Genomic DNA, 15,269 nt, shown 5'->3' on the forward strand with positions numbered 1-15,269 from the left:
AACTAATATATGGTAAGATCAGGGCTGTTTCTTAGCTTCAGTGTAGGGCCTGGAATATGTGTTATGATAAAGAAACTGCTCACATTTAATGAGTGGAATGAGTAGCATGGACTGCAAAGTATTTAAGGTGTCTTTGGTCTACATACGCTGTCGTTAGACCAGCAAAATGCTATTATTACATTTTTCTAAGGGAGAGAGATGAAGCCCAGACTTGGAATTTACTTAAAATCATGAAGTTAGTAGAGGTAAAGAAGAGCCAGATGTCTTGTCCTCTATGTTGTTATTACTGCTGGCTTCCTTTAGGTCAGAGTTTCTCAACTTTGGTACAGTTGACGTTTTGGGTTGGATAGTTCTTTGTTGTGGGCAGCTGCTCTGTGCATTGCAGGACGTTTGGAAACATCCCTGCCTCTGCCCACTAGATGGCAGGAGCTCACCCTTTCCTCCCCAGCGTGACCACCGAACATGCAGGCGTTGCCAGACATCCTCTGGGGGGTAAGACCGCTCACTGAGAACCGCTGCTGTATACACCTATGCCCCCGTTTTGTCTTCCTCTCTATCTGAGTTTTAGAGGATTTCTTTGGCACATGGCCATCCTCTACCTCTAAGCCAAGATCTGCTCTTATTTGGTAAACACTTGCCAAACATCTTACTTGTTTGCCTGACATTTGCTTTCATTACTTTTTTTTTTTTTAAAGACAATAGTGGACATCTTGGGTAATACTGATAATTGCTTTCAGATACAATCTGTGTAATTTTTTATTTGACAATTCACCTGGTAAAATCAGATTTGTTTCTATAAAACTGAGTATTATATGTATCAGTTTCAGGTTAGATGCATGAGACTGGGTGCTCAGGGCTGGTGCACTGGGATGACCCAGAGGAATGGGATGGAGAGGGAACTGGGAGGAGGATTCAGGATGGGGAACACATGTACACTCATGGCTGATTCATGTCAATGTATGGCAAAAACCACTACAATATTGTAAAGTAATTAGCCTCCAATTAAAATAAATAATTTTTTAAAAAAATGAAAAAATAAATATACCTTTGATAATTATTTTAATCTAGATGCATGCTGGTGAATTTAATGAAATTAAAATGCATTATGCCCTAATTACACATGGTAAAACGTAGCTTGGAAGAATGTTTTTGTACCTTTGTTTATATTCAGCAAGATTCTGTATTTCAAGCTTGATAACTCACAAATATTTATTTTTAAAAGTCTTAAATCCCTGTATTATGTAATATCTTTTCACTTATTATTTTGAGGAACTTGAAAGAAGGATGTTTTAATGGTTATTGATATACATAGTCTTTTATGAATAGTGATTTGTCATTTCATAATCTAAAATATTCTGTTTAAACATAAATATAAATATGTACTTGTGCTAAGTTGTTTCAGTCGTGTCTGTCTCTTTGTGACCCCATGGATTGTAGCCCACCCAGGCTCCTCTGTCCATGGAATTCTCCAGGCAAGAAGACTCGAGTGGGTAGCCATTCCTTTCTCCAGGGGTTCTTCCCAACCCAGGGATCAAACCTGGGTCTCCTGCATTGCAAGCAGATTCTTTACTGTCTGAGCCGCCAGGGAAGCCCACATTTAAAAATACTTGAGACTAATGTTTTAAAATAAGTTAAAAATGTATCACTTTATTATTTTTATTATTTATCAACTATTGAGCATTTTATTAATTGTTTTGCAGGCATATGATTAGACATGATTTTGCTGAAGTAGAATTTATATTCTAATAGAAATTTAAATATGTCTTACTCATGGAAATTGTTTTGCTTTTGCATTTATTTTCAATAATTGAGAACTGCAATGTTTTAAAAATATAGTTTTCTAAAAATTTTTATCAGGCATTTCATTAACTTTCATAAAACTGCTTTGAAATTCTCAGTCATGTCAAATCTAGTATTTCAGATTAACATAAATGGTTTGGTATAGAGTCAGATGAGGAATGGCTAACACTTCTGAACTATTGCTTTGTAACAATGGATAAGTTAGTGTATCTATTCTCCATTTGATGATTTCCAGAGAGAAAAATGTAAAGGATCCTTAGTATCTATTTTACAATTAGCATTATGTTAAAATTATTTTTAGAATTAGTTATTAGTTACCCATTATAAAATATTTTGGGAGTTTCCAGGTGGTGCTAATGGTAAGGAATCTGCCTGCCAGTGCAGGACACATAATAAGACACAGGTTTGATTCCTGGGTCAGGAAGATCTCCTGAAGAAGGAAATGGCAACCAGTGTTCTTGCCTGGAGAAGCCCATGGACAAAGGAGCCTGGTGGGCTACAATTCATAGGGTTGCAAAGATTTGCACATGACTGAAGTGACTTAGCAAGCAAGAATATTGGCTGTACAATCCTAGCTTTAACATTTCCTAGATTTAAGAACTTAGATTGGTATTGGTTTCTAAGTGTTCTCATACTAGTCATATGAATAGATAAGGAACAGAAGTAAATGATGGTTGGTTTGTAAGTATGACATTCCCTTGGCAGAGGTTGTAAGTGGGGTTGGTGTGGGATGCTGACACTCCTTTCTGCCCCTCAATCCTTTTTTACCTTTCACCACTATAGGGGACTACTCTTGCTACTAAAAGGTCTCTAATGTTTCTGTCAGATAGACTTTATTAGAAGACAGGCTAAATTTTTAAAATTATTTTCATTCATGGAATCATAACTGGAAAATTTAGTGATTTTAACGTTTAAAAAATATTTATATTCAGTAAGTATAGAGAGATTTATCTGTGATCATCCTGAAGGATATGTGTTACTTGAATGAGCCTCAGGGCAAATAAATGTATGAAAACTCTCCACTGAAATGTTATATATTTGATTTTATATTTGTTCAGGTTTAAATACAAGACTTAGGAAAATGGCGTGTATTATGTTACTACAGAGAAAATATTTTTCTATCAACTCCAGTGATTGTCTTTCTTTAGCAAAACTTGATACACTAAATTTGTCATTATATGGACTTCTTTTCAAATAAGTGATCCTGTGACTAGGGTTTTTGCATGTTTTAAATTTCTAAAAATCTGTTAGAATGCAGTTGACTTGTATTTCTAAAAATTAGTAGTGATAACACTTAGCAGTTTTTCCTTCCTATTTTTCTCATAATATGGCCTCACTGAATTGACATACTTTCCTCTCCTTCAGGGGAGTCTATATTTTTCTACCCGAGTGTTTTGCTCATATTTACTTTCTGCTGTAAGTCTGTGTTAGTGAATATTACTCATTATTTGAAGCTCACAGTGTTCATTCCTCTTTAAGTACATAACTACCCAAGTAAAATATTTTTCTTTTTGCTGTGTTCCTAGAATACATTTAAAACATTTTTTCCCCCATTCTGTAGTCTCTTTAATTACATAGGTAGTATCGTTCAACCATTTCCACAACTTTTTTACATCACTGCAAACAGAAGTTTTATAACCATTAAGCAATAACTCTCCTTCTGCCCAATCCATCCATCCCTCCTCCCCTACTGCCTCCATCCACTACTCCTGGTGCCTCAGATCTACTTCCTGTCCCTGTGAATTTGCCTACTGTGGGTATTTCTTTTCTTTTTTTTTTAATTGGAGGCTAATTACTTTACAATATTGTAGTGGTTTTTGCCATACATTGACATGAATCAGCCATGGGTGTACACGTGTTCCCCATCCTGACCCTTCCTCCCACTTCCTTCCCCATCGCATCCCTCAGGGTCATCCCAGTGCACCAGCCCTGAGCGCCCTGTCTCATGCATTGAGCCTGGACCGGTGATCTGTTTCACATATGATAATATACATGTTTCAATGCTATTCCCTCAAATCATCCCACCCTCACCTTCTCCCACAGAGTCCAAAAGTCTGTTCTTTACATCTGTGTCTCTTTCACTGTCATGCATATAGGGTTATCGTTACCATCTTTCTAAATTCTGTTTATATGCATTAGTATACTGTATTAGTGTTTTTCTTTCTGACTTATTTCACGCTGTATAATGGGCTCCAGTTTCATCCACCTCATTAGAACTGATTCAAATGCATTCTTTTTAATAGCTGAGTAATATTCCATGGTGTATATGTACCACAGCTTTCTTATCCATTTGTCTGCCAGTGGACATCTAAGTTACTTCCATGTCCTGGCTATTGTAAGCAGTGCTGTAGTAAACATTGGGGTGCACGTGCCTCCTTCAGTTCTGGTTTCCTCGGTTTGTATGCCCAGCAGTGGGATTGCTGGGTCATGTGGCAGTTCTGTTTCCAGTTTTTTTTAAGGAATCTCCACACTGTTCTCCATACAGTGGCTATACCAGTTTGCATTCCCACCAAGAGTGTAACCTTTCCTCCACACGCTCTCCAGTATTTACTGTTTGTAGACTTTTTGATGGCGGCCATTCTGAGTAGCCTGAGATGATACCTTATTGTGGTTTTGATTTTCGTTTCTCTAATAATGAGTGATGATGACCATCTTTTCATGTGTTTATTAGCCATCTATATGTCTTCTTTGGAGAGATGTCTTAGAAAAGTATAACCTTCCGAAACTGAACCAGGAAGAAACAGAAAATCTTAACAGACCCATCACAAGCATGGAAATTGAAGCTGTAATAAAAAATCTTCCAACAAACAAAAGCCCAGGACCAGATGGCTTCATAGGTGAATTTTACCAAAAATTTAGAGAAGAGCTAACACCTGTCTTACTAAAACTCTTCCAGAAAACTGCAAAGGAAGGTAAACTCCAAAATTCATTCTATGAGGTCACCATCACCCTAATACCAAGACCAGACAAAGATGCCACAAAAAAAGAAAACTATAGGCCAGTATCACTGATGAACATAGATGCTCAACAAAATCCTCAACAAAATTCTAGCAAACAGAATCCAACAACATATTGAAAAGATCATACATCATGACCAAGTGGGCTTTATTCCAGGGATGCAAGGATTCTTTAATATTTGCAAATCATTGTGATACACCATATTAACAAATTGAAAGATAAAAGCCATAGGATTATCTTAGTTGATGCAGAGAAAGCCTTTGACAAAATTCAATACCCATTTATGATTAAAAAAAAAAAACAAACCTCTCCAGAAAGCATAGAAGGAACATACCTCAACACAATAAAAGCCATGTAGACAAACTGATAGGAAACATTATCCTCAATGGTGAAAAATAGAAACCATTTCCTCTAAAATCAGGAACAAGACAAGGGTGCCCACTCTGACCACTATTTTTCAACATGTTTTTGGAAGTCCTAGGCACAGCAATCAGAGAAGAAAAAGAAATAAAAGGAATCCAGATTGGAAAAGAAGAAGTAAAACTCTCACTGTTTGCAGATTACGTGATCCTCTACATAGAAAACCCTAAGGATACCACCAGAAAATTACTAGAGCTAATCAATGAGTGTAGTGAAGTTGCAGGCTATAAAATTAATACACAGAAATCCCTTGCATTCCTATACACTAACAGTGAAAAAAACAAGAGGAAGTAATCCCATTCACCATTGCAATGAAAAGAATAAAATACTTAGGAATAAATCTACTTAAAGAAATAAAAGACCTATATATAGAAAACTATAAAACACTGATGAAAGAAATCAAAGATGACACAAATAGATAGTGAAATATACCATGTTCATGGATCAGAAGAATCAATATAGTGAAAATGAGTATACAGCCCAAAGCCATCAATAGATTCACTGCAATCCCTATCAAGCTACCAGTGGTATTTTTCACAGAGCTAGAAAAAATAATTTCACAATTTGTATGGGAACCCCACAAACCTTGAATAGCCAAAGCAATCTTAAGAAAGAAGAATGGAACTGGAGGTATCAACCTGCCTGACTTCAGGTTATACTACAAATCAACAGTTATCAAGGCAGTATGGTACTGGCACAGAGACAGAAATATAAATCAGTGGAACAAAATAGAAAGCCCAGAGATAAATCTTTGCACCTGTGGACACCTTATCTTTGACAAAGTAGGCAAAAATATGCAATGGAGAAAAGACAACCTCTTTAACAAGTGGTGCTGGGGAAACTGGTCAACCACTTGTAAAAGAATGAAACTAGAACACTTTCTAACACCATAAGCAGAAGTAAACTCAAATGGATTAAAGATCTAAATGTAAGACCAGTAACTATAAAAACTCTTAGAGAAAAACATAGGCAGAACACTCTCTGACATAAATCACAGCAAGATCCTCTATGACCCACCTGCCAGAGTAATGGAAATAAAAGCAAAAATAAACACATGGGACCTAATTAAATGTAAAAACTTTTGCACAATGAAGGAAACTGTAAGCAAGGTAAAAAGGCAGTCTTCAGAATGGGAGAAAATAATAGCAAGTGAAACAACTGACAAAGAATTAATCTCCAAGATATACAAACAGCTCATGAGGCTCAATACCAGAAAAATGAACAACCCAATCAAAAAGTGGGCCAAAGAACTAAATAGGCACAATTATTTTCTAATGATCAAGCTTCCTTTAAGTTGTGGTGAATTGGAGGGAATAACAGGTTTCATTATTTTTCGAAACTTTCACAAACAAGTATCTATGTGTCATTATTTTTCAAAACTTTCACAAACAAGTATCTATGTGTTTTGGCAGGGAAGAGAGAAAGGCTATCTGTAAGATGGTGGATATCTAACGAATAGCGTGTGTGCATGCTAAGTCGCTTTAGTCATGTTTGACTCTTCGTGACCCCGTGGACTTTAGCCTGCCAGGCTCCTCTGTCCATGGAATTCTCCAGGCAAGAATACTGGAGTGGGTTGCCATCCCCTTCTCCAGGGGATCTTCCCATCTAACTCATGAGTGACGATATTTAACTTCACCCATCAGTTGACGATAACAAAGATTATATTAAAAGAAGATGTGATTTTGCTTAATAAAACGTAATTGTTATTATATTTAGTATATCAGATGTATAATGTTTAGCTTCTTAACTATTATCCTCATTGTCATTCACTTTAGAAATACAAACCTGGTCGATGTGATGATATTTTGAAATGGAAGCCTCCCAGTCTGAATTCTGTGGATTTTCGCCTAAAAATAACAAGAATGGGAGGAGAAGGGTAAGTATGCACCTTTGATTCCCCCTCATTTTTATATATAATAATGCTTTTACTATTCCTAGGTATTTACCCAGAAGTTATGAAAACAGATGTCCACATAAATGTTTGTATTATATAAAGCTTCACTGTTTATCTGGTATTTTACATATACCTTCAAAATAAAGTAAAATACTTTTCCAGTATACTTTATATATGTATACTGTAAATCTATCTCATTTTCCCAGATTATTTCTTTTTTTTTTTTCAGATTATTTCTTTGATATATTACAGCTCACATTTTGTAGCATCCTTTAAAATTGACCAATTTTAGTCTTAAAAAAAGTTATTTCTAATATTAACACAATGAACTTCATTAAAATATAAAAGTGAAAATAGATTTTACTTGAAAATAATCCAGTCAAGTGAATTATAAATGTAAGATATTATTATTATTGTTGAACATTTTTAAGCAAGCTATTTTTCCTTTGAAGGAAACTGCTTCATGTTTGCATTTGCATAGCAAAAACTCATTTATTCTTTATTGGGGTAGAGTTTTAATTGTAGAATTTCATTACAATTTTTCATAATGTCTATTAAGTGTTAATTTCATGTGTTGGTTAATCTTCATGTGTGACTTCATTGGTTGGTGGTGGTAGTTGTTAGTTGCTAAGTCATGTCCAACTCTTTGGCCATCCTGGGCTCCACTGTCCATGGGGTTTCCCAGGCAGGAATACTGGAGTGGGTTGCCATTTCCTTCTCCATCATTGGTTGCTACTTTAGAATAAAAAAAAGAAACATGCTTTAGTGTTAACAAATATTTTCATTGTTTTTCCAAAGCCTTGTTTTATTTTACCTTGTTCCACAATTTTTTATGGCATCTTATGTAAGTAAAGGCATAATAACAAAACAAGAAATGTTTAATCAAGGAAATCCTGAAGAGAAAGTATATAAGATAACAATGGCAGAAAGCTTAAAGGTGTGCCAGTGCATGCCATGAAATGCATGCACTTTTTATTTGCCAAAGATAAACCACAGGTTTGTTTTTTTGTAGCTAATGGAATGAAGGGTAGACAATGAGTTATGTGAATACAGATTCCAGAAGATTAAGTCTCTTAAGAAATTATATGTTTTCAAGTAGTGATACTGTGTAGTGTGATGAATCCTAACTAAAAAGAGAGAGTTTATTAAGTCATATATCAGTTTTTAAAACATAGAGTAGTTAATATTTTATATCCTTAAATAAGAGTTTGTGACTTAATAACAAAGTACAATTTAGCCAGAACAGTAATCTGGGACCTCAAATAGTGTTGTTTAGGTATTTTACTTTCTGTTGGTCTGGTTTAATCCAAAGATAGATTGATAACTTTTGACTATAGAATTGGATAGAATATATACATTCTATAGAATAATGTAGATTAGATAAAAGAAATAATATTGGTAATCTAGGATAGCTGGATATCTGTCAGGAAGAATAATCTTTAGTTTACTATTTATCAATACTTATCTATGCATTGATATTAATATCAATTAACCATTTATTAATTATTAACCAGTATTCTCAATACAGTGTTGCTATTATAACACTTTTAACTACCAATAAGATGAATAAGTATTATTAACATTTTCTGGAAACTGCCCCCAAACACATTCTACCTCCCCTCATGTATATAAAATAACACTATCTTTGGATAAGTATTGCTGAGTAGTAAGCTCAAGACTATTATTCTTCCTGATGAAGTGTTGGGTGTACAGATATTCTGGGTTGCCAGTTCGCTTTAGAACCTCCAAATCAGTAGTCATGCAAGCTGATGCTTGTATGTCTTTCTGGAAGTGCCTTGGAGAATACCACCTCTCTTCTAAACAGTGGTGGCTGAAGGATTAATACTGATGGGGCTGCATGCATCTTTTTTTTCCCTTAAAAGACACACATGTATATGGTTCTTTGGAAATAAGACTTCAAAGATAAAGTGAAATTTATGAAATTTCTTCATTACTAGATCCTCTATTTTACTTAAATCTCTATTTATAATATTTAGTTAAGAAGTATAAACCCTTGTGTGACTTTCTTGATTGTTTCATTGAGTTTTGAAAGATCATTTTGTTTGGCTTTCTAAGATTGCCGTTCTTCACAGCACTTAAAAGCTACATGAGGCCACATGTGGAATGACCATTTTTCTAAGTCTTAAAAATGATATTAATTTTTTCCTTTATTTGTCTATAGCAATTAAATGTGACAAAATATAGTTCAGTAGTTTGTCATTTGCTTCTAATTCTTAGTATGTTTTAATATATATATATATTTAATTTTCCCTATTTGGAATGTCTTCTTATTAAAAAAATGAATTATCTGTTATTCTAGTACCTCTTTAAAACATACCAAAATGTTAGCATTTAAGATGATTTTTCTTATAGGATTAAGCAGGTTACATTAGTGTAGGTACATGATTTATTTATGTAACATGAGTGTCAGTTTTCAAAAATGTAGTATTTAATTTGAAATATAAAGTGATAAATATTATATTAAATATGTATTATACAGTTAGCTGGAGTAATCTCCTTTTTTTCCCATGGAGAGAATGTTATGTATGATAGCAGTTTTCACAAAGTAAATGAGTTTGTATCTAATGCTTATGTTAGATGTGGTATGTCAGAGAGCGTTATGGGAAATATACATATAATAGTTTGAGAGGAGTGTAGCCATGTCTCTGAATCATAAGAATCATAACATGTGACTAGTGAAGTGGGACTAAAATATTAAAATATCATAAGGCAAGATAATTTCTTTGTTTTGCTCCTAAATATTTCTACAAAGTTAAGTATGGAGTGAAATGTCTTGACAGGTATAATATAAATACCAATCTTTGAAAATGTCTGCTATGTTTTTTTTTTTTGCAGACATTTGGTCATTTCACTTCTTGTAGTATCATTTCTGAAAATTTGAACATATGAAGTGAATGTTGATTTATCATGGCCTAAAATAACTTGTGTACATCTTAGCAGTTTATATTGTATTGACATACAATACAGATTTTCTTCTGAAAGCTATTGCATTGCTTTAAAATTATTGTGGGTTTAAATAATCTACAACCAAAAAATGTAGTCAATGTCAAAAACTAGGATTACAAAGGTTGTATTCTGGAGAGTGCAAACACTTGAGTACAACAATGTCAGTGACTTATAGTGAGCAGAATAACCTTATTATTTGTATAGCATAGTTTAGAGCACAGATTCTAGAGCCAAGGTACCTGGACTTAAATGTTATTAACTATGTGCTTTGAGTAGATTCTTTATTTCTGTACCTCAGATTCCTCATTAGTAAAATAGAAATTTTACTAAAGAGGAATCACCTCACTGATGCAATGGACTTCAGTCATTTCAGTCACTCAGTCATGTCTGACTCTTTGCGACCCCATGGACTGCAGCTTGCCAGGCTTCCCTGTCCACCAACAACTCCAGAGCTTACTCAAACTCATGTCCATCAAGTCCGTGATGCCTTCTAGCCATCTCATCCTCTATTGTCCCTTTCTCCTCCCGCCTTCAAATCTTTCTCAGCATTAGGGTCTTTTCCAATAAGTCAGTTCTTGGCATCAAGTGGCCAAAGTAGTGGAGTTTCAGCTTCAACATCAGTTCTTCCAATGAATATTCAGGACTATTTCCTTTAGGATGGACTGGTTGGATCTCCTTGCAGTCCAAGGGACTCTCAAGAGTCTTCTGCAACACCACAGTTCAAAAGCATCAGTTCTTCGGCACTCAGCTTTCTTTATAGTCCACCTCTCAGATCCATACATGACTACTGGAAAAACCATAACTTTGACTAAATGGGACTTTGTTGGCAAAGTAATGTCTCTGCTTTTTAATATGCTGTCTATGTTGGTCATAACTTTTCTTCCAAGGAGCAAGCATCTTTTAATTTCATGGCTGCAGTCACCATCTGCAGTGATTTTCAAGCCCAAACAAAGTCTGACCCTGTTTCCACCGTTTCCCAATCTATTTGCCATAAAGTGATGGGACCAGATGCCATGATCTTAGTTTTCTGAATGTTGAGCTTTAAGCCAACTTTTTCACTCTCCTCTTTCACTTTTATCAAGAGGCTCTTTAGTTCTCCTTCGCTTTCAACACCTTTTCTCCTTTGCCATAAGGGTGGTGTCATCTGCATATCTGAGGTTATTGATATTTCTCCCAACAATCTTGATTCCAGCTTGTGCTTCATCCAGCCTGGCTTTTTTGCATGATATACTCTGCATATAAGTTAAAGAAGCAGGAGAATATATATAGCCTTAAAGTACTCCTTTCCCAATTCAGATCCAGTCTGTTGTTCCATGTCTGGTTCTAACTGTTGCTTCTTAATCTGCACACAGAATTCTCAGGAGGCAGGTAAGGCGGTCTGGTATTCTTATCTCTTGAAGAATTTTCCATAGTTTTTTGTGATCCACACAGTCAAAGGCTTTGGTATAGATAAAGCAAAAATAGATATTTTTCTGGAACTCGCTTGCTTTTTCAATGATCCAATGGATGTTAGCAATTTGATCTCTGGTTCCTCTGCCTTTTCTAAATCCACTTTGAACATCTGGAAGTTCATGATTCATGTACTGTTGAAGCCTTGCTTGGACAATTTTGAGCATTACTTTGCTAGCACGTGAGACGAGTAGAATTGTGCAGTAGTTTGGGCATTCTTTGGGATTGCCTTACTTGGGGATTGTAATGAAAACTGACGTTTTCCAGTCCTGTGGCCACTGCTGAGTTTTTCAAATTTGCTGGCATATTGAGTGCAGCATTTTCACAGCATCGTCTTTTAGGATGAAATAGCTCAACTGGAATTCCATCACCTCCACTAGCTTTGTTCATAGTGATGATGCTTCATAAGCTCACTTGACTTCGCATTCCAGGATGTCTGGCTCTAGGTGAGTGATCACACCATCGTGGTTATCTGGATCATGAAGATCTTTTTTGTATAGTTCTTCTGTGTATTGTTGCCACCTCATCTTAATATTTTCTGCTTCTGTTAGGCCCATACCATTTCTGTCCTTTATTGTGCCCATCTTTGCATGAAATGTTCCCTTGGTATCTTGAATTTTCTTAAAGAGATCTCTAGTCTTTCCCATTCTATTGTTTTCCTCTATTTCTTTGCATTGATCACTCGGGAAGGCTTTCTTGACTCTCCTTTCTATTCTTTGGAACTCTGCATTCAAATGGGTATATCTTTCCTGTTCTCCTTTGCCTTTAGCTGCTCTTCTTTTCTCAGCTATTTATAAGGACTCCTCAGACAACCATTGTGCCTTTTTGCATTTCTTTTTCTTGGGGATTGCCTTGATCACTGCATCCTGTGCAATGTCACAAACCTCCATCCATAGTTCTTCAGGCACTCTGTCTATCAGATCTAATCCCTTTGTCTATTTGTCACTTCCACTGTATGTTCATAAGGGATTTGATTTTGGTCATACCTGAATGGGCTAGTGGTTTTCCTTACTTTCTTCAATTTAAGTTTGAATTTGGCAATAACGAATTCATGATCTAAGCCACAGTCAGCTCCCGGTCTTGTTTTTGCTGACTGTAGAGAGCTTCTCCATCTTTGGGTGAAAAGAATATAATCAATCTGATTTCAGTATCGACCATCTGGTGATGTCCAGGTATAGAGTCTTCTCTATAGAGAAGTTGGAAGAGGGTGTTTGCTGTGACCAGTGTGTTCTCTTGGCAAAACTCTTGTTAGCTTGTGACCTGCTTCGTTTTGTACTCTAAGGCCAAATTTGCCTGTTACTCCAGGTATATCATGACTTCCTACTTTTGCATTCCAGTCCCCTATAATGAAAAGGACATCTCTTTTGGGTGTTAGTTCTAGAAGGTCTTGTAGGTCTTCATAAAACCGTTCAACTTCAGCTTCTTCAGGATTACTGGTCGGGACATACTGTGATATTGAATGGTTTGCCTTCGAAACAAACAGAGACCATTCTGTCATTTTTGAAATTGGATCCAAGTACTGCAGTTTGGACTCTTGTTGACTACAATGGCTATTCCATATCTTCTAAGGGATTCTTGCCCACGGTAGTAGATATAATGGCCATCTGAGTTAGATTCAGCCATTCCAGTCCATTTTGGTTCACTGATTCCTAAAACGTTGATGTTTACTCTTGCCATCTCCTGTTTGACCACTTCCAATTTTCCTTGTTTCATGGACCTAGCATTCCAGGTTCCTATGCAATATTGTTCTTACAGCATCGGAGTTTACTTCCGTTGCCAGTCACATCCACAGCTGGGTGTTGTTTTTGCTCTAGCTCTGTCTCTTCATTCTTCTGGGGTTATTTCTCCACTGATCTCCCATAGCATATTGGGCACCTACTGACCTGGGGAGTTCATCTTTCAGTGTCCTATCTTTTTGCCTTTTCATGCCGTTCATGGCATTCTCAAGGCAAGAATACAGAAGTGGTTTGCCATTCCCTTTCCTCCTCCAGTGCATCACATTGGGCAAACTCCCCGAGATGGTGAGGGACTGGGGGCCTGGAGTGCTGCAGTCCACAGGGTCGCAGAGAACTGGACACTGTGGGACGACTGAACAACAACAGTACAAAATAGAAATTGGCCTCGTAAAACTTTTGTGAGAATTAAGTGAACTAATATATGTAAACTGTTTTAGAACAGGTGGCACTTGGTAAGCATTTTTCTATTTGTTATTGTTTGTGTTGTTTTCAGTTAATGCATCCACATTCATCCATAAGTTAAAAATCCATATCCCTTTTTACTAGTCCTGTGGTTCTGTTGTTTGCTGAACTATCTGAATTCAGTTTTCTATGTACATTACTTCCTGTTTGATTCCAATTTCTGTTAATTTTTCCCTTTTAAAGTGCATATATTTTCAATGTATTTGTATAAGTAATTATATAAATTGTTGAATATCTGGAGAGCAAGAGCATAACAAAAATCAGAAAAGCTTTTACAGAAATTTTTGATAGTGAATGTCTTAAAATAACTTTGGTGATATGTATAGTGGGTAAGAACATGAGTTTTGGCCAGGACTGCACAGAACCAAATCCTAGCTCCACTGCTTAACTTGCTGTTGTTTCTTAATCTTCTTAAGCGTCCTCATGTGTAAAATGTCCCCAGTAATAGTGCTCAGCTCATAGATTTGTTGTGAAGATTTATTCATACTCTTTATTTAATTGTATGAGTGGACCGAGTAAATTCAAGTTCTGCCTGTGTAGACTTTACAATCATAAGCTACTAGGCTAAAATGCAAAAATAATTTTGTGTTATGAGGTTTTATAGAATGAAAAAAATGATCCATCTTATTAACCCATCTCAGGTATGGGCATTTGAAAGTGCAAAGTGCTAATAGCTTCATAACAAGCACAATGAGGTAAATGGAATCAACTACATGATTCTACTTTGCTTGAAAATGGATGAAAAATCCTCTTACTGTGACTAAAGTGATTTTTTTCTTTTGTTCAGATTTATTTAACGAAAAGAATGATTAATTCTATTAATATTTCTCATACTTACTTGAACTAGTGTTAGGATTTTAAGAAAGAAATTATAGTGATAAAATATTCAGACTGTTGAAAAATGTTCTTGTGTAAGAAAGGATTAAGTCAGCAAGAATATAATAAAAAATTCTTATTTCTTTGCTGAGCAGAGTTCCCCACCCTTCCACCGCCCCCCCCCCCCCCCCCGACCCCACTCTATTTTGGAATGAAATATTTAACTCTTTTATTTATATTTCATTGAAGAATTATTTTAAGTAAGTGAAATTAGAGATAAAAACACTAATGTAACCAGTATTATTACAGAGTACACCTAATGACTGGATTTGGCATATAGCTGATCGTACTTTGGGGGGTATAAGAGTGGCTACTTTTATCTTTTAACAAATGGCCATAGTAACTGCTTTAGTTATCCTATTTGAACATATTCTCATCACTGAAACATTTTTAAAGAAAAATGCTTCTTTGGGTTTCAGTCCTTTGAATGGTTACTCTATCAAATTCTTGATTACAGTGTATTTCCAAGGGGGCTGGGAGAGCAATGGAGAAGCTGTGGCTGAGCTTTCAGTTCCTCTGCCCGGCTGTCTGGCTGTTTTTGAGGTATTAGTAATTCCTGTTAACTCTTTCGTTTGATCTTCCCTGCTGCCTACAGAAAATCGATCTCAGGCCACCTCCCAAAAATAAATACCACAGTCAAAGTGCCTAGAAGAAAGGGAGATATGGTTTCAAAACATGTGTTTATAACTTCACTGGAGTCAAAATAC

At 35.8% G+C, this 15,269-nt stretch overlaps 1 protein-coding gene across 1 annotated transcript in view; it reads left to right on the forward strand.

Annotated features, from left to right (window-relative positions):
• The window catches only part of RNGTT (RNA guanylyltransferase and 5'-phosphatase), a 222,066-nt gene that overhangs the window by 121,546 nt on the left and 85,251 nt on the right, over positions 1-15,269 (forward strand). Inside the window, exon 13 of the mRNA XM_061131914.1 lies at positions 6,954-7,054. Within this exon, the coding sequence (XP_060987897.1) occupies positions 6,954-7,054 (101 nt within the window). The remainder of the gene's footprint in view (positions 1-6,953; positions 7,055-15,269) is intronic.

The sequence above is a fragment of the Dama dama genome, chromosome 28 (genome assembly GCF_033118175.1).
Source record: "Dama dama isolate Ldn47 chromosome 28, ASM3311817v1, whole genome shotgun sequence".
Lineage (NCBI taxonomy): Eukaryota > Metazoa > Chordata > Mammalia > Artiodactyla > Cervidae > Dama > Dama dama.